Source organism: Acinonyx jubatus, chromosome E1 (genome assembly GCF_027475565.1).
Source record: "Acinonyx jubatus isolate Ajub_Pintada_27869175 chromosome E1, VMU_Ajub_asm_v1.0, whole genome shotgun sequence".
NCBI classification, from domain to species: Eukaryota; Metazoa; Chordata; class Mammalia; order Carnivora; family Felidae; genus Acinonyx; species Acinonyx jubatus.
Window position 1 is genome coordinate 60,011,600 of NC_069397.1, and position 22,654 is coordinate 60,034,253.

A 22,654-nucleotide genomic window follows, 5' to 3' on the forward strand; every position below is an offset into this window, starting at 1 on the left:
GGGTGGCAGCCGGAGGCTGAGAGGTGCATTCTGGGAGGCCTGCTCGCCTTGTGTGCTGTTTTTTTCCCGCTTTGGGGGTCAAAGTGGGGTCAAGGGTCCACCCCTTCCCCTGGCCTTGGGTTTCCAGGGCAGGACCCCCAAGGGTGGCATTAACCTCTCACAAGAGTGGGCCGGTGTGCCCACTAGGAAGAGTACGGAATTACGAGGAACACTGCGGGGAGCTTCTGTGCGCGTGGCATCTCGCCACAGGCAACACAGAACAGTGTGGTTTTGTGCTCCCTGGGCTTGTTGGCACACGTGGACTTCACTTGCCAGCTGCTGCTTGACCCTCTTTGTCTTCGTCTGTCTTCTTCGCGCTGTCTTTCCTGGATAGGTTTGGTCTGTTGGGTGTGTTTTCCATCACCTGCTGTCCTTCCTGCTGGTGTAGCAGTCATGCGGTCCCTTAACACAGTCTCCACTGGACCCAGAAGCAGTGTCGGGGGCGGGGGGGGGGGGGGCACGTGTCCTCCCCTGCGCGGTCACACGCAGGCTTCCACGGGGACGGCCGTGCATCTTCTGTTATCTGCCCTTGCCCTCGGGAGCTGCTGCCGCGGGAGCCCCGGCTGGTGGTGCCGCCCGCCGCCCAGCCCCGCTTGGCGCTCGGCAGCTGCCCTCTGACGCTCCCACCTGTGATCTGTTGGAATTCCTTGTCCGCCCAGTGGTGTGTTCACGGTTCCCATCTCCTCTGGAACGTTCTCTGCCCTCCTCGTTCTCGTTCAGGGTTTCCACGCCCCACATTTCCACCTATGCTCTGTCCTCCCTGGTTTTCAGACTTCTTTTCCAGGTGCTATTGTGTTCTGCAGCTTTTTATTTTTTAAGTTTACTTTTATGTATTTTGAGAGACAGCAAGCAGGGGAGGGGCAGAGAGAGAGAGAGAGAGAGGGAGGGAGGGAGGGAGGGAGGGAGGGAGAGTCCTAAGCAGGCTCCATGCTGCCAGTGCAGAGCCCGATGCAGGGCTTGATCCCATGAACTGTGAGATTGTGTGTGACCTGAGCCGAAATTGAGAGTCGGAGGCTCCACCAACTGAGCCCCCCGGGCGCCCCCCTCTTGTGCTTTTGCACTGTGGGCTTATCCCTGTAATTGTGTTTTCCCTGACAGGTAACCGATAGCATCTCCATGTCCCTCGTCTCATAGTTACGGTACCTGCGCTCTTAGGTGGGGCCTGAGTCCGCTCGCTTCCTCTTGTTGACTCATTGCCAGTGACTCACTGTCCTGGGTCTGTGCGTGGAGGCGTGTGACGCCGGTCTGCGGGGGGCGCTGCCTTTGCCGCTGTGGGCAGTGTCACAGGGCTTGGTAGGAGCAGGGTCTCCTGGGCGCCAGCCTCCAGCTGCCGGTTGGCTGCAGGGCACCTGGATCCCTGCTGTGCCCGCTGCCGGCTGTGTCCGCATCCACGTTGGTCACTGTGCACGGGACCAGCTCTGTGTCAATTCCTTCTGCTAGTCCATTGGGGTCCGTGGGGAGGGTCTCTGAGTATCTGCTCCCCTGACCTGACCTGCTTCCTGGGAGCCCCTCTGCAGCCTCCACTGAGGCCAACTTGGGGTCATTGTGGCAGATTTAGCGCTCAGTCTGTGCTGCTGCCCCAGGGGAAGCATTTCCGTGTCAGTGCTCATTCCGCGTCTCTGCTTGTGCCCCATCTGGCAGGACATTTCGAAGACCCACATGCTCTGTGGCTCCGTCCCCTCAGCTCCCTAGTGGATGTTCCAGTGTGACCATCGAGGTCGACCCTGGGGCAGGTGGCGAGGGGGCGGTGGTTTTGTCACCGTCACCAGAGCGCTTTCCCTGTTGCAGGTCAGGTACTCCACTCAGAGCCTCTTTGAGTACATGGCGGGGATCCAGAAAGACCTGCGGGCCCTGGAGGGCTTCAGCGGGACCCTCCTGCAGGTCTTTGAGGACAACCTTCTGAACGACAGGTACGGGCCGGGGCCTTCGCGATGGTTCTCAGACCTCCAGGGTGTCGATTGTTCTCATTGGGATTTCACTTCAAGGGAGCGGTGAGGTAGATCCAGGTGGGACCCCGGGTGCCCCCAGCTCGCGGGACTCCACTGGCCACACCACCATCACGGCGCCAGTGGAACTAGCACGCCTGTATGCACTGGGCGTGAAGACGACCCAGGCTGTGAGCCTGGGAGGGTGAGTGTGGATTTTCCATGAGGTGACATCTCCCCAGTCTGTGCACGGACGCGTCCACTATGTAGGCAGGGTCTCTGCACGCCAGGACCGAACATCACAGCAACAGTTGGGGGACGCGTTTTCTGAGCATCTTTGCCACGCTGTTTTGCTAACTGCTTTTCCACGAAGGCCATACGGACCCCATGGGCCCTGACCCTGGGATGGGGTGTTCCCTGAAGCCCTCTGACAGGGTTCAGACTCAGTTCAGGACTCAGTTCTCAACTGTGGGTTACATGGGTGTGGCTGCAGGCCGTCACCAGGCCATCCTGTCTGTGAGAAACAAACGGGAGTTTAGCCGTTGGGAGTGTGAGTGACGTCTCATGAAATGCACACGGAGGGTGCAATTCGATGGACTCTGTCAGCAGCCCCGAGACCATTCACGACACGACACGCTCATCCCCCAGAAGCGCCCTGCGCCCTCCCAGCCCCAAGGCAACTGCTCATCTGCTTTCTGTCACTGGAGCTTGTTTGGCATTTCGAAAACACATTTTTTTTTTTTAATGTTTATCCATTTTTGAGAGAGCATGAGTGGGGGAGGTAGAGAGAGGGAGACACAGAATCAGAAGCAGGCTCCAGGCTCCGAGCTGTCAGCACAGAGTCTGACGTGGGGCTTGAACTCACAGGCTATGAGATCATGACCTGAGCCAAAGTCGGATGCTCAACCGACTGAGCCACCCAGGTGCCCCAAACCTTTTAAATGAAAATGTAAAATTCAGTTGTTTTAAAAATACTCACATTTTGTCATACAAGACTCACTGTTGTTTTGTACAATTAGATTTTCTCACTTATGTACCACTTTCTTTGCTCTGTGCTCCTTCTTAGATTTTGGCTTTACAACCTGTGATCACTTTTCTTTTGGCTGAAAAGCATCCTTTTGGCTTTCCTTTGGGAGGGTCCTCCTGGTAGAAAATTGCATCACCAGAAATAAAAGCAAATGGTCTTCAGTCTGAATAATGTCTTTTTTTTTTTCTTTTATTGGGGGGGGGGAGGGGCAGTAGGGGGGAGAGAGAGAGAGAGAGAGAGAGAGAGAGAGAGAGAGAGAGAGAGAGAAAGAATATCCCAAGCAGGCTCCATGCTCAGCACAGAGCCCGACACGGGGCTCAAACCCATGAACCCTGAGATCGTGACCCGAGCCAAAGTTGGATGCTTACCCAACAGAGCCCTCCAGGTGCCCCTTGAGTTTCGAGATTTCTCACCTGCGCTGCACAAACCCTTCGTCAGACACCCTCTTCTGGGGCGGTGGCTTGTCCTTCATGCCCTTGGCCGACTCTTAGCAGGTGCCTGCATGCTCTCCAGCTTCTCCCCTGTGGTTTTGCAGGTGTGTTTGTTGTCAGGCAGAGTCCTAGCCTGACTCAAGGCCATGAAGGTTTTCTCTTATGTTTTCTAGAAGACTCCTAGTTTTGGGTTTTATGTTTAGACGTAAGGTCCATTTTGGGTTACTTTCTGTGTGTGACATGAGTGACGGATCCGGGTCCGTGTGTTGGTTCCGCCTGTGAGTGTGCAGTGTGTTGAAAGACTGTCCCTTCCACGATGTTGCTTTTCCATCTTTTCATAAATTGTGAACATGTAAGCTTATTTCTGGACTTCTCTGCTCTTTGGTTTATGCTGTCCCCAATCCCTCGAGCTTTGTGGCTGAAATTAAGTGGTGCCAGCCCGGCTGTCTCTTCCCTTAGTTGTTGGGGCTTTCCTTGATCTTAGCATTTCCATATGAATTCTTCAGTAGGTTTGTCATTTTCTATACCATGTTCTGCCTGGATTTGGATTGGGATGGGGTCGGCTCTGGGGTTGGCGCCTGGCCCTCAGCGCTTGCCTTCTCCTCTCAGGGTGTCTGTGCCGCTGTTGAAGACGCTGGACCAGATGCTGGCCAACGGCTGCTTTGACCTCTTCACCGCGGAGCAGAAGTAAGTGTGCCCCGCTCGGTCCCGCTCTGTCAGGCAAGCCTCGGAGCGCGCCTTGTAGAGATGAAGCGATGAGATGCCGGAGATGAGAACCTAGAAGGTGATTTTCTGCGCGTTCAGGAATGGTCCGTGCCATCAAGAGGCTTCGGCTGCCCTCCGGTGAGGCTGGGGCTGTGCCTCGGCCGGGCTCCTATGGTAGCACTGGCGCCCAGGTGGGAAGAGACCTAATGAGGTGAGGCGTCTGTACTGTCGTGGTGGCAGGTCTGGTGCTGAGGCTGGAGAGGCCCGCACGGACGGAGGAGGACAGAGTGGGTCCGCGGGGGGCTGGCCAGGTGTGGGCACAGAGGACGGGTGCACAAGGGTTCTTCGGACACCCTAGTGCAGGGACACACAGCAGCCCTGGGTCAGCTCCTGGCCAGCGAGCTCTGGCGTCGAGGTCATGGCGGCTGGTTTATCTCATTAGGGCCTGATGATTTCCACTGGATCCCAGGCTTTGAGGGCTTTGCCTCTGGGCTGGGCCTTTTGTGCCCTGTGGGTCGCCTGGAGCCTCCTCCTCCTGGGCACGTTTCAGGGACGTGGGAAGAGCCATGCCAGGTGGGCCCTGAGTGGCGTTTTCTCACGTGCACTGTCTCCCACTCTGTTTGCTCCTGGCGACAGCCTTTGTGGGCTGTCGGCCCTGCTCCTCAGTGGCACTGCTGCCACCGTGTCCCCTCCGCACTCACCTTTGCCTCTTGGGCCTCGGTGAGCACCGTCCTCGGCAGTCTGCAGCCACGTGAATTTCGTTGGGCGTTAGTGTCAGGTGGAGGCTGAGTCCGGTGCCTGTGCCTCCATTTTTGCTGCGTCACTGACTCCCTGGTGTCCAGCGCCATCTGCACCCGGGACTCGCCAGCCTGGCTGTGGGACGGGGTCCTTGTACGGATCGCGTCACTTGGCTTGCCGAACGTTTTGTTTCGAGACCTAAACGCAGATTTTCCTGGCTTAAAATTTTTGAAAGAAACAGGAGAAAGTGTCTCGTTAACAAATACGGCTCATTTTATTTCTGGGCAGTTTTGTAGTTTTGTCAGTTCTTTCCTTTTTTTTTTTTTTTAAATTTTTTTTTTAACGTTTATTTATTTTGAGACAGAGAGAGACAGAACATGAACGGGGGAGGGTCAGAGAGAGAGAGGGAGACACAGAATCTGAAACAGGCTCCAGGCTCCGAGCTGTCAGCACAGAGCCCGACGCGGGGCTCGAACTCACGAGCCGTGAGATCATGACCTGAGCCGAAGTTGGACGCTTAACCGACTGAGCCACCCAGGCGCCCCTCCTTTTTTTTTTTTTAAAGTAGGTTTCAAGCTTGGCGTGGAGCCCGATTTGGGGCTTGCACTTACGAACCGTGAGATCATGCCCTGAGTTGAGACCAAGAGTCAGACGCTCAAACAACCAAGCCACCCAGGCACCCTGGTGGTTTTGTCTGTTTCTGCTTTGGGTGTTTGGTCTTTTGTTCTGGAGCGTGCGGGTGTAGGTTCAGGCTTGTGTTTCAGTGGCCCGTTTCATTATTCTGTTGCTGCTTTGTTTTATACTATGTCTGCTCTTGTGCTGATCAGGCTGCACCAGCTTCTTCTGACTTTGAACTTGTACCTTTCTCTGTTCTGTGACTCCTGTCTTCACGTACTTAAATTTGGTGCATCTCTTATGAGCAGGATGAAACTCAGTCGGACCTCCTCTGACCGTTAAACTGGCTCATTTGGCCTTGGAGCTGCTTCTATGGATGTTTTCCACTGGTCCTGCCTGCTGTGCATCCCTCCTTCCTCCCTGTTTGATCAGTTAAATGATTTTTATCATTCAGCAGCACTGTTCACTTTCTGTTTTTTCAGTGGCCACTCTGTCAAAGTCTCACTTTCTCTGTTTTGCCCTCTTCCTGCACAAAACCGAGGACATTAACATGTTTATTGACTTCCCTTGGGTTATGTGAGCTCATCACATGTTGTATCGTAGGTACGTTGTCACTTAGTTTTGTGCGGTTGACGTCTGTGTTAAGTTACCCACATACTTGCTGCCGTCTGTGTCCTCACTGCCCCGGCCCCGCTCTGTGTCTACCCAAAGATCATCCTTTCCAGGTCCCTCTAGTGAGGCCCGCTGGCAGTAAATCCTTTATGATTTTGTTTGCGAGTTACTTTCAGAGCACATAGGACTCTAGGCAGACGTTTTATTTCGGGACCGAAACCTCTTTCTTGTTCTGACTTCCATTGCTTTTGAGATGTTGCCTGTAAGTCTGGAGTCTGACAGAGGCAGTCTGGGTTTTCTGCCTCCTTTGAAGTTTTCTCTCCAAGAAATCTCCACTGCCCATTCAATGGGTCTAGTTGTTGATTACATACTTGTCTGTCCTGCCACAACTTTGTTAAACTTGAAAACGTGATTTTGTTTTCTGTGTTCTAGAAAAATCTGTAGATGCTCCGCCCCTCCCCTGCCCCAGCTCCCCCAAGGCCACGCTGCATCCCACGACCTGTCCTCCACCTATGATTCTTTCCTGACACATTTCTTCTTCTCCTCCTCCTCCTCCTCTTTTTTTTTTTTTTTTTTTTTTTTTAACACTTATTCATCTTTGAGAGACAGAGAGGGAGATAGAGCGTGTGATTGGGGGAGGAGCAGAGAGAGAGGGAGACACAGAATCTGAAGCAGGCTCCAGGCTCCGAGCTGTCAGCACAGAGCCTGATGCGGGACCCGAACTCACTGGCTGCGAGATCATGACCTGAGCTGAAGTCAGACGCTTAACTGACTGAGCCACCCAGGTGCCCCATCTCCTGGCACATTTCTGACCCAAGCAGAAAACGGCCAAGTTGAGGTGTGCGGTTCTTGTTTTTGGTTTTTGTATTTTTCAGATGCAGCTTTTTCTTTAGTTTGTTTCCCAGCCTGCCAGCTTTTTGCCCTCCTGGACATGGTGTTGGGGTCTTTCCGTGTGCTTCTGGTCTCCGTCCTCGTTGGGCTGTCTGGTTTCTACAGCCCATGGTGTTGGGGGTTGGGCTTTCTCATTTGTCTGCTTACTCGTCGTCCGGACGCCGAGCGTGTGCAGGTAACCTGTGGCCACGGCGTCTTTGTTCGCCCTTTCTAGGCCTCGAGGGCAGCGGTAGCAATCCAGACCCTCCCAGCTCCACATCCCAGAGAGGTGCTCCCCCACCTGGGGGTCGCCTTCTAGGTCTGGCAGGTGCATACCTGTGTCGAGACCGAGCTCTGGGTCTCCTCTCAGCTGGAGGCTGGGGACAGCACACCAGGCTCCTCTGGCAGGTCGGTATGCCTTCGTTGTGACGCACCAGTGGTGCCAGGCTCACCTCTGGGAGTGGAGGCAACGGAAACTCCAGCTGCTGCCTGTAGAATGGTCTCTGGGTCCAGGCAGGGAGGGGCTTCTGTGCAGGTGGCTGTAAGCCAGCAGGTTCTCTCGCGGCCCAGACACGGGTGTGCGGGAACAGACTGCAGCGGGACAGGAGAGCAGGTGGGGCCACAGAGCCACTTACACAGCAGACACTCAGTCCGCACAGTTCTGAAAGGCAGGAGGTCTGAGGTCAAGGTGCCAGCGATTCAGGTCCTGGTTTGCAGAGAGACCCTTCCTGCTATCTTCATGCGGCAGAGGGCGGTCATCTCGTGTGTCTGTTCTCATGAAGACACTCATGCCATCGGGGGACTCAGACTCGTGACCTAATTGTGTCCGAGGCCCCAGCTGGTAATACCCTCACAGTGGGGATCAGAGCTTCAACATGTGAATTCGGGGGATGCAGACGTTCAGTCCAGGTCACAGATGTTTTGTCTGAGATGCTCATTACATCCCAGAGGAATGGCTCTTCAAGGCTGGAGCCCAGTGGAAAGAGGGTGGGTGGTGTGTGAACTGGGAGATCAGCAAGGGAGCGGGTGTAGACAGAGAAGGGACCGATGGCTCTGTGGGGTGTTGCATTTTTATGAGGAGGACGAGGAGCAGGAGACAGCAAAGCCTCTGGGAAGTAGGCAGAGTTGGAGCACATCACATCAGGGTCGTTGGTGATCACCTAGGTTGGGGACGGCGTGACTGTGGCCCCTACTGACACGGTGGTCACTTGGTCCCTGATGAGCATTTCGGTGAGCCGTGGGGAGAAGCCTGTGGAGGCGAGGGGCTGGAGGTGCACACTGACCACTCTGGGTGACAGGGACGCGGAGGGGGCAGTCGGGGTGCCAGCTGATGGAGAGAGACTGAGGGCCACTGTCCCTGAGGACAGGACGTCTCCCCAGCAGCCGGGGAGGAGAGCACAGGGGCAGTAGAACCCACCCCCCCCTCCCCGCATGGCTGCCACACTGGAGACAGAGGAGCGGATCTCTCTGGCAGGGACTTTGCTGTCCTGACCCCCCATATTGTCATCAGCTGTGCAGAGTGTAGGACACGTGTCCATGCTCTGGCCGCTGCCTGGCTCTCCTTGGCCCTGGGGCCAGGCCTGGTTATGAGATGGCCATCCCTTCCCTTGGTCCTGCGTTGAGGCCCCACTAGCTGGTGCTACCGTCTGGTGCACCTGATTCTTTCCCTTGTGGCGTGCCTGGGATCCACCTGCCCCCCGCCCCCCGCCCCCGTCGGTGAAGACGGGGAGGCGCGTGAAAGGGACAGGGGGCCATCCGTCCTGTGCTGGTAAAGGAGCCCGTTAACGTAACCTGTTGTGGTACCCTGAGGGACACGGCCCTCTGGTCACCTGGGCAGCGCTGCACCAGATGCCACAGTGGGTCCGTGCTCCGCGTGCTCTGAGAGCTCCTCTCTGGTGTCCCGTCCTTCCCTTGCAGCCACCCCTTTGGCGGGAAGCTGCTTGCGCTTTGCAAGGAGGAAATCAAGAAGTCTAAGGATGTGCAGAAACTGCGGTCGAGCGTCGCCGTGTAAGTCTCAGTTCCTCGTTGTGACGGTAAAAGGGTCTGTCAGGCGGGAGATACTCACTCTGGAGTCGGTGTTCCGACTTCCGTGGACAGCCTGTCGGCCTCAGGGGTCAGCGCAGATGGCCTCCGGGGAGGGGCTGTGTCTCTTCGGGGGCGTCCTCACCGGAGGCAGGTTTTCCTAGAAACAGACCCGATTCACCCGACACTGGAGAGGCGGACCGTGTTGTTCCAGTGGATGCTGGACGTGGGGCCACGCTCGCCCGGGTTCTGTGGGGGCGGACGTGGGGCCGTGCTCACCTGGGCCGTCACTCCCGCAGGTTCTGCGGGATGGTGCGGTTCCCGGGCGACGTGAGGAGGAAGGTGCTCCTGCAGCTGTGCCTGCTGCTCTGCCACCCGTTCCCTGTGGTGAGTGTGCTTGCTGCTCTCCCCGATCACGCGCTGGCACCTGGAGCCGTATCTGGGGGCAGCGCCGGGCTCACACCCCACAGGGTGCATGTGGGGGCCCCATGAATGGCGGGTGCTGCAGCCTGACCCACCCGGCTCACGTGTCCCGGGAGTTCCGTTTTCTACCGGCTGAAAAACCACTCTTCAAATAGTGCAAACGTGCCACTTTGCTGGGAGGCAAAAGTGATGCTTGTATTGGACACACTGGTTCTCAAAGTGGGGATCACTGGGCCGGCTGCAGCACCCCCTCCCCCCCAGAAATGCAGATTCTCAGGCTGCCCCACCTGCCGACTGAGGAACCCTGGGGGGTGGGCCCGGGGTTCTGAGACCACCCGCCCCACAAGGTGTTGTGCAGGCAGGCAACTCGAGAAGAAAACAGGGGAGGTGGGTTCCTGGGTGAGGAGCAGGGTTTTTTTTTTTTTTTTAATGTTTGAGAGAGTGCACATGCGAGAGGGGGAGGGGGAGAGAGAGAGAGAGTGACCATCACAGAGCCCCATGTGGGGCTCGATCCCATGAATCGTGAGATCATGACCTGAGACAAAAACCAAGAGTCAGACCCTCAACCAGCTGAGCCCCTGAGGTGCCCTGAGGAGGCGGGTTTTAGTGATGCATTTTAGTAAGAACAGTGTGGCCCCGCTCCTCCCTGATAAGGCTGCTGTGGGGCAGCAGGGAACAGAGCAGCCCACACCGCGGCTTGCTTGTCATGGGTCCAGCTGTGGCCAGGGCCCCAGGTCACTTTCTTCCTTTTAACAAGCTACATGGGTCTCAGGTTCCAGTCTGACCTGGGGGCGTGCCTGGCCCCATGTCCCTGCTCCCTGAGCAGGGTTCTGTCACTCTGCTTGGGTTCTATGGGCCTTGTCTTCCTGCTGATGCGCTATGTCCTGCCCAGATCCGGAAGACCACGGCCAGCCAGGTGTACGAGATGCTGCTCACCTACGGTGACATCATGCGTGAGGACGTCCTGGATGAGGTCATGGCTGTGCTGGGCACCACGGCCTGGTGAGTGCAAGGTCCCTTCCCATCTCCCCACCCGGCCCGGTGCGGCACCTCGGTGAGTAGGGATGTCCAGAGCCCCCCTTCCTGTCCCCGAGGTGTCCCCCAGAAACCCTCTGAAGGGGTGAGGAGAGTGAGGCTCCCAGCCCTCGATGGCGTTACCATGAGGTGGTGGCCCTGTTTGTACCCAGGGGGCTGGGCAGGCCCCGCGGACACAGGGAGGGGAGGAGGTGCCTCTAGTTCAGGTGGGAAAATGTTCAAAGTGAAAAGGTGGGTGGTTCTGATCACTGATTGGTTAGAAGCTAATTGTTTATTTCTCTCTGGGCCGCTTTTGTTAAGTAATAGCGTCATGGGCTCTGGGTGCTGATGGGGTCGGGGTCACTTTGGGAATGGCTCCTCCTGCCCCCGAACTGCAGCATCAGAAGTGCCAAGAGGGGAGCGGCAGGGGGCGGGGTTCACCCTTTGCGGGGACGTGCCAGCACTGTGGCCAGGGCCTCCAAGGGGACAGGTGCCGCCACGCCCAGCTCCCCACAGAGGAGGCTGTGGTGGCAAAGGCCACACGTGGATGTGTCCAAACATCAGAAAGGGTGGAAGGAGACCAGAGAGTAGGTGTTCCCCTGCCCTTGCCCCTCCCCCTCCCCAGCCCTCTCGTCCCAGATACCCGGTTCCTTCCCAGGGTGTCCAGGGCCTTTGGCTTCTCGTGGGTCCCTCAAGTCACAGCTGGGCCCCAGAGCTGGTTTTAGGTGCAGTGTCCTGAGGTGTCGTTTGCTTTTGGACTTGGTAAGTTGGGACAGCAGGTGTGTTACGTGGGGGCGGGGCTGATGGAGAAGGATGCGTGGACAGTGCTGAGAGCTCGAAAGGCACAGCCCGTGAGCGCAGGCTTGATCGGGTGCACCAGATAACAGGTCACAACAGCTGTGTGGGGGATGCTGCTACGTTCCAGGCACCCTGCGTGCTCACGTGTGCACATGCTCACCCACACGTGCCATCTACAAGGTGACGGCTGTGCTCACTGCCCATCTTAGGCCAGGCGGTGGCCCATGGAGGCACCGGTGGTAAGGTTGGTGCGCTCGCATCAGCAGGTGAGGACACGCATAACCAGCTTACGTGTGTTTCCCCTGAGATTGTGACCTTCCTAGGAGGGCTGAGCTGTCCACAGAGCCCCAGAGGCCGGCTCCTGTGCTCGGGCGTGAAGGATAAAACAGGGCCTCTGGTTTCAGGGCTTCCTGGAGGTTTTCAGGGATACATAGATCTTGGGGAGGAGGGAACTCTGGTGAACGTCTTTGCCAAGCCGCTCATGAGAGCTCCAGAACCGAAAATGTGGGCTCGGGAGGTGTGGGTGACCCACGTTTTGAACAGCCGGGCCGCTGACCTAACCCCGTCCCCAGGGCCCGCCTTGCAAACATCTGTGGGGAGCGTGTGAGTTCTCGCTGTGGAGGGTGCTGCCACGTGGTCAACTCCAGGTCACTTGCGCCCCATGGCTCCGGCCCTCCCCCCTCACCGTGTGGGGTGCACGGGGCCCTTTTCCCACCACACTTGGTGTTGGAATAAATTCCAGAGAATTTTAAAGTAATTTTTTCTTGTTTCAAAAGAAAAATATAACTTAATCTTTATTTTTTTAATGTTTTTTATTTATTTTTGAGAGAGAGAGAGGGTGTGAGCAGGAAAGGAACAGAGAGAGAGGGAGACACAGAATCCGAAGCAGAGTCCAGGCTCCCAGCTGTCAGCACAGAGCCTGGCGTGGGGCTTGAATTCGTGAACCGCAAGATCATGACCTGAGCCAAAGTCGGACGCTCAACCGACTTGAGCCACCCAGGCAGCCCTTTAATCTTTATTTTTAATTAAAGTGATAAGCAGCTTTTGAAGTCCAATAAAACTCAAAAAACCCACCTGCCCTACCTTCTCGGGCCTTAGCGTTTCTGTCCGTGTCGGGCCACCCGTCTGGGGCCACACCTCCCCCCCAGTTGCCCCCGCACCTGAGGGAGGGTCTGGCAGCTGCCGAGTTCCCTGGTCTCCACCGAAGCAGAGGTGCTGGGGTCCTGTGCACCCGGCAGCAGCTCCTGAGGGCTTCAAACGTGAGGCAGGTCCCAGCTCGAGCACCGTGCCGTGGCTGATGCTGCTCCTGCCTCTTCTTCCCCAGGGATGCGGAGCTCCCGCTCGTCAGAGGCCAGCGGAACCGCCTGTGTGACCTCCTCGGTGTGCCCAGACCTCAGCTGGTCCCCAAGGTAGCCGCGCGGCCCTCGGCCACACTGGGAACCTGGGGCCCTTCCCACACGAGGCCTCTAAGTGCAGCTCCCAGGAGCCACTGTCCCGAGCTCCAGTCTGGGACGTTCTGGGTCACGTTGACTGCTGGGCGCGTGCCTTACCCCGCCTGCCCCGTGTACACTCTGCTGGCTCCTCCTCCCAAAGCCAGAGGAGTCTCACAGGCTCCTGCGTGCACGTCCCCACCAGGCGTGTGTCAGGTGTGTCCTGTGGGCACTGCTCCCAGACACGTCCTCTGCGCCACCAGCCCTCAGCGGAGTTGTCAGTGACCTAGTTCATTCTCTCAGATGTGCTCCTCCGTCACGGCCGAAGGGAGGCTGCCTCGGGCCGGTTTCCACCATCACTACCTCCCTGGATACACGTCTGGTCCTGGGACTCTGTCACCCCAGGGTTTCCACGCCCCTGGCCTGTGCACTGTGGCTGCGGTGTCCTGAGGTTGCAGGGCCCTGAGCTGTCCCTCCAGGTTCTGCGTGACCATCAGATTTTAGGCTCTCGTGTGTGTGCTTGCAGGGAATCAGGACAGACTCACGGTCAGTGTCTCCTCAGGCCGTGGGCTCTGCCAGAGCGCAGCGGCACATTCTGTGACCACTGGGGACGGGGCTGGTTCCTTGGCCCCTCGCATTGGCTGTATTCCCCCGGACCTGGGTTTGGACCCTGGCTGCTGCCGAGCTTTTATTGAGCAAGAACATCCACGCCGGAGCGCGTGCGGTCCGGCTCTGTGCACACACGCAACGGGCACCTGGCTCAAGGGTGGAGCCCCTGGGCGGGCTGCCGGGCTAGAGTGTTGCTGCACGAGATGCTGGTGAGCAGATTCCAGAAGGTGCTCGGGCTGCGTGTGCGGTGCAGGTGGTGGGCGCGGCCAGCACCCCCGTCTGCGGTTGTTGGCCTGTGGGTCCCCTTCAGCGTTTTTGTCTCTGGGCTCTGTGGTGTGCATGGGCCCTGGAATTGTATCTGCAAATATCTGCTTGGGGGCAGGGGGCGCGGCTTAGGGTTCTGGGCTCCAGCCTTCATCTCGTCCCGCTCTGTTGTTCGAGGAGCTGTTGAAGGTCTTACCGGTTCTAAGGCCGTGTCTCCTCGGTGTTTCTTAAAAGCTTTATTGTTTTACCTCCTACAGGTAGACGCGAGGCCACTCGGGACTGGCAGTTGTGTGTGGTGCCAGGGAAAGGCCAGCAGACGCTTCTTCCACATGCAGTCCGTGCAGCCCCATTCTGGCCACGCTGTCACTGTGGTCAAAGTGGTCAAAGTGACGCATGACTGTCCTCTCGGGTCCTGTCCTGCACGATCTGTCTGTAATCCGGCACCGGCCTGTGTTGCTGACACGGGCGTGGGTCTTGTGAGACGTTGTGGCGCTCGTGCATTTCCGTCTCGGGTTTTATTCTTCCAAGACCATCTTGACTCTTAGCCCCCTTGGGTTTCAGAAACCTCTGCGGAATCGTCGTCAGTTTGCAGCAGGGAATCAGCCAGGTATTCGGCCGAGGTCACTTGGAACCTCTGGGTCCACTTGGCGAGAATAGACGTCTGTGATAGAGTCTCGTGGCCTTGAGTATGCAGGACTCTGTTTTACAGCTTTGGAACTGCCCTGTGGTCTTGGATACTCTCTTCTGTTTTTCCATTCTTTTTTCTCAGCATTTCAGTTTGGGAAGTTTCTATCGACCAGTCTTCAGGTTCACAGATTATTTCTCTGGCCGTGTCCCGTCTTCATTTCTGTAAGCATGTTCCTGATTTCTGGTGTGTCCTTTCATTCTCTCACTGCCCATCAGTCCTTGGTGGTGCCCACTTGCCCCAGCAGAGCCCTTGCCACATGAGTCATCCTTGTTTTAAGCCCTGGTCTGATTATCCCAACTCTGCCATATCTGAGTCTGGTCTAGATGTTGGTGCCATCTCTCCTAGTTGCTTTTTCTCGCCTCTTGGTGTGTTTTGTAAGTTTTTGTTGGAAGCCAGACCCGTTGTGCTGGTAACAGGAACTCGGGCCTCAGGATCATGAGGTTTGCGTCTTTCCAACAGGGGCCCCTCTGTTCAGTATTGCCGCAGCTTCTCCGGCGCATCATGCCCTGACCTGGGCGTCCCCGCACCGTCCCCCTTGGAGCATCGGAGTCTGAGAGAGGACCCACGGCCGTGGCCCTGGAGCCCTGCCGGGGAAGCGGTGGGCTGTGTGGCAGTCTGCGGTCATCTGAGCGGACCTCAGCCATGGGCTCCCGTGGGGCAGCTCTGTCCCCCTGTGCCCCTGCAGGTGCCAGGGGCTCTGGCAGTCCTCTTCCCTGGAGGGGAGATGCCCAGAGTGTGGGGGACTTTCCAGGATCATGACCAGTGAGCCTGGTGCTCCCAGGGTCCCCCCAAGATGGTGCCCACAGAGTCTGGCCATCAGGCGTGCCTTCTGCCCAGTGGTCTCTGCTCCCAGCAGGGTCTGCCCGCATCCGAGTCCAGCCCTCTTGTCTGGAAGAGAGGGAAGAGGGGCGGCCTCTCTTCTCTGACAGGCCGAGAACGCACAGCACCTTGTTCTCGTCTTTGCGATGTTGCGACACGTTGGAAGTGACGTCACTCAGAATGTTCTTTATCTGTAAAAGTGCTTCCTGCCTTCAGGTCTACTTTAGGGGTAACCCAACTGCACTAGATTTTTGGATGTTTATACCATTTCCTTTCTTACATTTAAACGGGTCTCTTAAAAATGGTAGTTAGGTCTTCTCTGTATTTAATCCAGTTGAGTATCTTAATTGGAGTTTTGTCCCCTTGTATTTAACGTGTGGTTATGGGTTTGGGTTTATATCTATGACCTTTGGTTATGGCTTGATCTGTTTCTTTCTCTTGGCCTCACTTGGATTTGAAGGGTTTATCGCTTCACAGCCCCCACTTGTACGGCTGCTACTCTGCTAGCAGGGGCCGTGAGAGCACGCAGTGAGCGGGAGGGCGGCACCAGGCGGGACCCCTCTCCTCGCCGTGTCCTGTCAGCTTTCCAGTCTCTCCTCCTTCAGGCTTGGAATCACATTGTTATTTCCTGCATTTGCTCCGGTGCCACACCGTGTGGTGGCCCTGCCCACTCTTCTGTTGGGCACCAGGGGGCTCCGTGAGGGGTGCAATCAGCTGGCCAAGCGCAGTGCCAGCTTCCCAAGTAAATATGCTTTTATTAGGAAAATTTCACACACAGTGGATGACGTTTGTGGAAAAGTACAGGGATCCTCTGCCCGCTGCCTTGGGGTTATGTCGGCCTCAGGGTCCTGGGTGGCTGGGGAAATGAGGGCCCAGAGGGGGTGGTGCTGGTGGTCTGACCCTGTGCTGTGTCCCCAACAGTCTGGCACCCGCTGAGGCCCCCTGCCCGCCTGGCAGCGGGGAGGAGCCTGATGACAGCACGGGACAGCTGGACACGGCGCAAAGGGACTTGAAGCTCGTCACCACGGCGGCGGTGGCTTTTCCTCACATGTGCCCTGGGATGTTGGTGCTTTTGCCTTCACGTCCACGGGAACCCCGTCTATAAAATCATGTTCTGAGCAGTTCTGTGTCTCTGTGTGTGATGCTGATGCGGGGGCCTGGGGGGCAGAGGGTGGCCCCAAGCAACCCTAGATGGGCCAGAGAAACGGCCAAGGGGTGGGCACCCAACCTTGCCTCTGCCTCACCCCATCGTGCCCGGTGCTTGTGGGCGTTGCACGTGGTCACCTACCCTCACACGGTTGTGGGCAATCCAAGCATCCTGCCTGAGCCCGGCTGCGCCCCCACAGCAGAGTCTCGAGTCGGGAGTCAGGAACCCAGCGAACAGCCCTGCGAGCGTGTGTCCTCGGATCTCGGGTTCTCCGGTGATGTGGGGAAGCACTACGGTGCACCGCTCACCTTGGCCAGGTGTGTCTTCCCCAGAGCCCAGGCCCCTCAGTGAGGCTGGTGTGCACGGTGCTTCGCGGGGCTGCGCCTCGTCTGCGGGCTGGACGCGGGAGCTGCCGCCCGCACCGGAGGCGAAGGCAGTGGCCGCGCTGGGGTCGGGGCCCCGCGCCAAGACCGACGGGGTCAGGGCCGGGGAGCCAGCTGCCCTCTCCGGCGTGCACGGGGACGGGGGCCGAGCGGCAGGTGCTTTTGCTGCGTCCTTCAGCGGGAGTGGTTTCCTTGCCTGGGCCGAGGCACCATGTGGGAACGTTCACCTTGTGTGCTCCCCTGACGGCGTCCCGTCAGACCCTCTGGAAGGGAAAGTCGTATGTTACTTTGTGAATTAACTTTCACTGTATCTCGAGCCTTAAGACGTGCTTCCTTCTCTGAAGTAAGTAGGGAGTTCCCATTTTACTCCATCATAGGTGGGGGACCAGTTAGAGGGGGACGAGCTAGAGGACCCCTTGCTGGCGGGGGCTGGAGGACGGCAGGTGGGGAGCCCGGCCCTGCAGAGCAGCGTCTGGACCTTGGCTGCAGAAAACCCAGCACGCGGCTTCTGAGAAACAAGAAAATGAACTGCTTCTTGTGTTTAAAAATCCACAAGATTCCAAAGAAGGGCCCTTTTGGACACACGGAGACCGGTCGCTGCATACAGACCCGCAGAGGCCCTGCATCTCAGAGCTCTTTACCCGCCAGCGTGAGGAAAGCCGAACGGACCACGGGCCGCACACGGCCCAGCGCCCCTGCTCACCCTTGGCCACATCGGACCCTGAGGGTCACCCTCGCTTGGACGCAGGTGACCGGGGTCACCCTCCCTGCAGCTGCAGGTTCTGGAGCCCCCCCTGGGTCCGGGTGACGGATCCAAGACGGGGGCTCTGTGCACTCACAACTTGGGAGTGTGGCCAGGAGCAAACGTGGACCGTCCCGGTCAGCAGCTCCAGGGCCCAGAACCACACGCGACGGCCAGTGTGTTGGGCTGTCTTGGAGGGAAGCAGTCGGGAAACCCTCCAAAGGAGCAGTGAGCAGGTGGGCGCCCGACAGAGAGGAGCATCTGGTGAGCTTGGGGAGCAGGAAGCCAGTGTGCCTGGGGTGGAACATGCAGGGGGGCTGGCGGGGCCACGTGTACACACGGCCACGGCTCAGTCCCCGTGAGCAGCTGCTGCATCCTGAGTATCCGTGTCTGCCCAGCCCGACACTGGTGGCGAAGCTTCGCTGTGGTGGCCTCCTGGGGGTAGGACGTTACGCCAAGCTGGGCAACCCTGTGTGGTTGTGCCCTCCGCGGTGGCGTGAATGAGGACAAAAGGGGACGGCGGTGACACCCTGGGTAAAGCGTGGGCAGCCGAGCGTCTCTGTGCAGGGAGGCACGGTCAGCAGACAGTGACCCCGGGTACACAAAACGAATGGTGGCTAATGTGGGGAGTAAGTAGAATTTGAAAACAGACAAGAGTAGCAAAAGGTAGGCAGTATAATGAGCAGACATGTTTCTGGAAGACACTGAGCACTGTGGCAGGATGCTGGTCCTCCCCCCGAGCTTTGCACTCGGAACACAGACCCTGCGAGCCCGGGATCCCGGCCTTCCTCGTATGAGCTCTCGGCGCAGGCTCCTGACTACCTCCGGCAGAAGTCGCCGACGAGGCAGCATGTCAACGGCCTTGAGTCCGGAGGCAAAGAGGAAGCTGGCTCCCTCACCTGCAGCGAAAGGCGACTTGGTCGCTCACGGCTGACGGGATTTGCTCTCGACCTGGGTTTGAGCACTGGGGTTCCCGGAGCTGAGAGACAAGGTGCGAGACCGCCCACGGCCTGCGGCAGCCAGTTCAGGAAACCAAGCGAGAACCCCGAACCCCGAAGCCAGCAGCCCAAGGCTGCCAGCCCCCCTAAGCGGCCCCTCCTGCGAGCAAGGACCAACCAGAGAAAGCCAGACGTGCTCCCCCAGCCAGTGGGCCACCTGAGCGCCCCTTTCCCATGCTGAGTCTCTGCCACCTCACGGGACCGGAAGACACCGCCCCGCGAGCTCTGAGCGCACAGCCTGCGCTCTCAGTTGCTGGTCTGTGTTTCCACATCTCTAACCGAGTCATACGGGAACCGTGCCCCTGGGTTGGCCTGAGATCGACACAGACAGCCGGACTGCAGCCCCCAGCAGCGTTTGTCCTCGTGGCACAGGGTCCGTCAGGAGCGTGAGCTAACGAGCTCCTGGCAGGACAGACACGCTGGGTGATGGCGGTGCGGGGCCCCCAGCGGCAGAGGAGAGTATGCGCCCCACAGACGGTCAGGGACACGCTCCTCAGGCCGTGTGCTCACAGCCCCTCATTTTACCACGTGTCCACCACACCCTGGTTAGAAACACAGGCGCGTGCCCTCCAGGTGAAGGGCCAGCCCCACACGCATTCGGTGCCACCTCCCGCTTGGCGTGCTCCCTCTTGGGACCACTGGCCACCCTCCCTGGCGCCCTCGATCTCTCTCCTGGGCTGTGGCTGCTGGGGGCCTTTGGCGCACCTGGAGGCAGCTGTCCAGGCCCTCAGCTGAAGTGAAGGAAGTCCCGGCCCTCCTGCAGGTGTAGCGACCGCAGGTTGTCCTCAAATGCGCCCCCGGTGAGGTCCTGTGGGAGGAACAGCAAGTCTGGCTCAATCAAGGCTCCCCGGCCCACACTGTGGCCCCCACAGATCCCCCCCAAGGGGGCCTGCCTGCCAGGTGCTCTGCTGTGAACTTCTCTGTTAAGAGGGGAGGGGCGGACACGGGGTGGGGATGTTGCCAGAGTTGGCCACAAAGTCCTGCTGGTCACTGGTGGGAGGTGGGAGGTGGGGGTGGGGATCCTCCCAGGCACACCCCCCCCCCCCCCCGAGCTGGAACCTGGCCCCTCCCTGCAGAAGGGAGCTGTCCCCTTCACCCCTTGGTCCAGGCCACCCGGCTTCCCTCTCCACGTATCCGCGTCCATGCCCTGCCCCTGCTGCAGAGGCCCCAGCCCGGACTCCAGGAGCTGTCAGCAGACCCCTCTGGCCTCTTGGCCCCAGCCCTGTACTGGGGAGAGGACCCTCGAGTCAGTCTCTATCCAGGGCTTACCTGTGGCCCCATGAGCTCCCTGAGATGACCCCAGAGCTGATAATGCTTCAGCTTGGCCTGTGTTGGCTCTGGCCAGGCCGCATGGCTCCCTGAGTGGGAAACAGCTGTGGCTCCAGCCAGTCCCTCACCTGGTGGCCTGTCCCAGATGCCACAGGCCTTTGGCCGGATGCAAGGGGCCCAGTGTTCACCCCGTTGGGTTCCTCTGTCCTTGGGCCCAGCATGGGGGTCAGCCTGGCTATGCACGCCCTTGACCACTGGGCACTGCTAGAAATGCTTAAATGGGAAAGACCTGAAATTCCTGCACTCTCCTCCACCTGCTGTCCATTCTCAGCTCCGCCCCCTTCCCCGTAATCTCTGCGCCCGGAGCTTTCAAAGGAAACGCCTGTATTCAGGCCAGCCAAGCTCCACTATGGCCCAGAGAGGAACGGAGGAGGGGGCTCCCTCTCAACAAGATGCCACTGAAGTTAGACGCTTCTGTAAATTAACATAACCAACAAAGGATCAGGAACCAGAGACATTAGAACTTCTACAAGTTGTCAGGGGAAGATTTGCCCCCACCAAGTGGGGGGAGCCCGATCAGAAGCATCCCAGAGAAGGGAGGCACTCAGCCTCATCACTCAGATGTGCATGCTAAAACCACAGCGAGAGCCACAGCCCCTCCTGAGCCCCAGCTTCGGGGAGCTGGCCCTGACAGGACACCTTGGGGGTGCAGTCCGGGACCCACACTTCCACTCCTGGATAAACCCAGAAACGGGCGTGTGACATTCACACGGCTGAATGCCGCAAGGCAACAAGAAAGGGCACTCAGTCCGCCTCAGAGGTGATGTGGAGTGACAGCACAGACATTTAGTTTCTTTCGCACAAACTACAGAAACAGCATCAGACCGTATGGTTTGGGTTGCACACACACACACACACACACACACACGGCAGAATAATTAGCAAAGAAATTATGTGCATCGGGGCAGCTCCGCGGGAAGGCTTTTTTCTGACGTGGGTTGGGCCACTTGTTGGGCACAACATTAACCTGTGCAGCACGTTCTAGAGCAGATGTCTGCAGTGTTTCTTAAAGGGCCATACAGTAACATTGACCGTTTGGTGGTCATAATATGCTGTGTTCTAATAAAACTTTATTCATAAAAGCAGGTGGTGGGCCATGTGTAGGCCATCGTCTGAATGTGTTAGTAGTTCACAGTAAAAAAGTTTATCCAGAAAAGAAAATGGTGAGGTAAATTGTAAAAAAAAGAAGAGTGGAGGAAGGCTTGTCTTCCTAAACGGTAAATACCATAAAGCCCAGGAATTAACGGTGCTGGTGCACAGACAGACAGTAGTAGACCAAGAGTCCGGAAGTAGATCCAACATAAAAATACAGTGTCTCATTATTAGAAAGGATAGGAATTCCCCAAATAGTCCCAAATTATTTGGGGACAAGTGGGCATCCAAATGGGAAGAAAACTTTGAGTCCCTAGTTTATTTATTTTTAAATTTGTATTTATTTTAAGAGTGTGTGTGTATTGGGGGTTAGGAAGGGCAGAGAGAGAGAGAATCCCGATGCAGGGCTCGAACTCCTGAACCGTGAGATCATGATCTGAGCTGAAATCAAGAGTCAGACACTTAACCGACAGAGCCACCCAGGGTACTCTTGAATCTCTAATCTTTACAGCAAAATAAATCCTAGTGGTCAGAGATAAAGTAAAAAGCAGAAATCTCAGAAGCAAACCTGGAGAATGTGCTTTAAAATTTCACATTGAGGAATTAATGTCTTAGAATGGATAAACCTCCAAAAGCCATACAAAAATCAATTAATTTGATATCTAAACAAATTTTCCTAAAAGGCAAAAATAAAGTCAAATGACCGAAAACTTCACAAGACCTATCACAGAGGCTTTTGTCGTCATATAAAGAAAATACTAACAGACCAATAGAAGAATGGGCTGATGAATAGATAATTCACCAAAAGGGAAATAAAGATCCTTTTAAACTTGTGGAAAGACCCCCTCCGTACCCGTAACAAGGCCTTACAGACCTTCCCCCATGATGTGAAAACATGGCGGAATTTAGCCACGCCAAATGCAGGTCGCTACACCTGCAGGGGGCGGGCAGGGAGGGTCACCGGTCCTGGGACAGAGCAAAATTCCACGTATATATTCACTGTACCAGTATGTTTGATAGCAAATGATAAAAATGGTCTAAAGGTGTATTGAGACTTAACCGGATGATAAGGGGTGAAACCTCCGTACAAGCGAACAGTGTGCGGATACGCACGCGAATCCCCAGGGGTTCCTCCTCCCGGAACTCGTCCAGCCCCCGACAGGAGCAGGGGTGGTGGGGGGCCCCTGAGGGGCAACCGCCCCTGGAGCCGCACAGGCTGGAGCCGCGCCAGCCTCCCGCCTGTGCAGAGGGAGCGTGTGTGACCCCGGGGCCCCAGGCCGCACGGAGACATGCAGGTGCCCCCCGATGCGAGCGTGGGATCCGACAAGCCACGGAAGAGCAGAACACAGAAGGCCCCGGGGACCTCCGACCAGATGGGTGTGGGGAATTTTGGGTGTGACATCTCTGTCTCAGAGTAAATTTTGTAAGGTTTTTATCTTCTTGGGAAATAACGTTGGAATTTAGGATTTGCTTCCCAATGTTGGGGGCGGGGGGAGTTGGGAGCACAGAACCCACAACGGCCACGGAGGCTGCACAGGGACATGGCACACAGACACATGCCACATGGGGGACGGCTGCACGGGGACACAAATGGGGGGATAGCCACATGGGGGACACACCACACGGGAACAGTGGGGATGGCTGAATGAGGCTGGCTTCCTGGGGCTTTGGGGATAAGGCTGAGATGTGCTAGGAAGTTTGCTTGATTAAAAGACGACAACAGGGGAGCATGGGATCCAGCCCCCACACTGGGCTCTGTGCTGACAACATGGAGCCTTCCTGGGACTCTCCCTCTCTCTCTGCCCCTCCCCTGCTCCCGTGTGTCACAAAATGAACATTATTTTGTGTCTCAAAATAAACATTAAAAAAAAAGATAACAGTCTGGGGCGCCTGGGTGGCTTGGTCGGTTAAGCGTCGGACTTTGGCTCAGGTCA

General features: G+C 57.2%; 2 protein-coding genes across 13 annotated transcripts in view; one reads left to right on the forward strand and one right to left on the reverse strand.

Annotated features, from left to right (window-relative positions):
- The window catches only part of TBCD (tubulin folding cofactor D), a 158,141-nt gene extending 141,991 nt beyond the window's left edge, over positions 1-16,150 (forward strand). The window contains exons 33-39 of one of the 3 annotated variants that reach the window (XM_027052133.2): positions 1,828-1,949; positions 4,032-4,109; positions 8,880-8,969; positions 9,284-9,371; positions 10,300-10,409; positions 12,544-12,628; positions 15,951-16,150. In XM_027052133.2, the coding sequence (XP_026907934.1) occupies positions 1,828-1,949; positions 4,032-4,109; positions 8,880-8,969; positions 9,284-9,371; positions 10,300-10,409; positions 12,544-12,628; positions 15,951-15,965 (588 nt within the window). In that variant the 3' untranslated portion in view covers positions 15,966-16,150. Of the gene's footprint in view, positions 1-1,827; positions 1,950-4,031; positions 4,110-8,879; positions 8,970-9,283; positions 9,372-10,299; positions 10,410-12,543; positions 13,264-15,950 lie in introns of those variants that run through there. The other 2 variants (XM_053212069.1, XM_053212068.1) reach the window with 2 other exon arrangements.
- Positions 16,151-16,298: 148 nt separating this feature from the next.
- The window catches only part of B3GNTL1 (UDP-GlcNAc:betaGal beta-1,3-N-acetylglucosaminyltransferase like 1), a 98,003-nt gene continuing 91,647 nt past the window's right edge, over positions 16,299-22,654 (reverse strand). For 5 of the 10 annotated variants that reach the window (XR_008294143.1, XR_008294140.1, XR_008294145.1 and 2 more), the window contains 2 exons: positions 18,418-19,107; positions 16,299-18,200 (listed from right to left, as the gene is read on the reverse strand). Coding sequence is in view for 3 of the 10 variants with exons in the window: in XM_027052135.2 (XP_026907936.1) it covers positions 19,027-19,107 (81 nt within the window). In the remaining 7 variants the exon portion in view is untranslated. The remainder of the gene's footprint in view (positions 18,201-18,417; positions 19,108-22,654) is intronic. The other 5 variants (XR_008294142.1, XR_008294141.1, XM_027052135.2 and 2 more) reach the window with 5 other exon arrangements.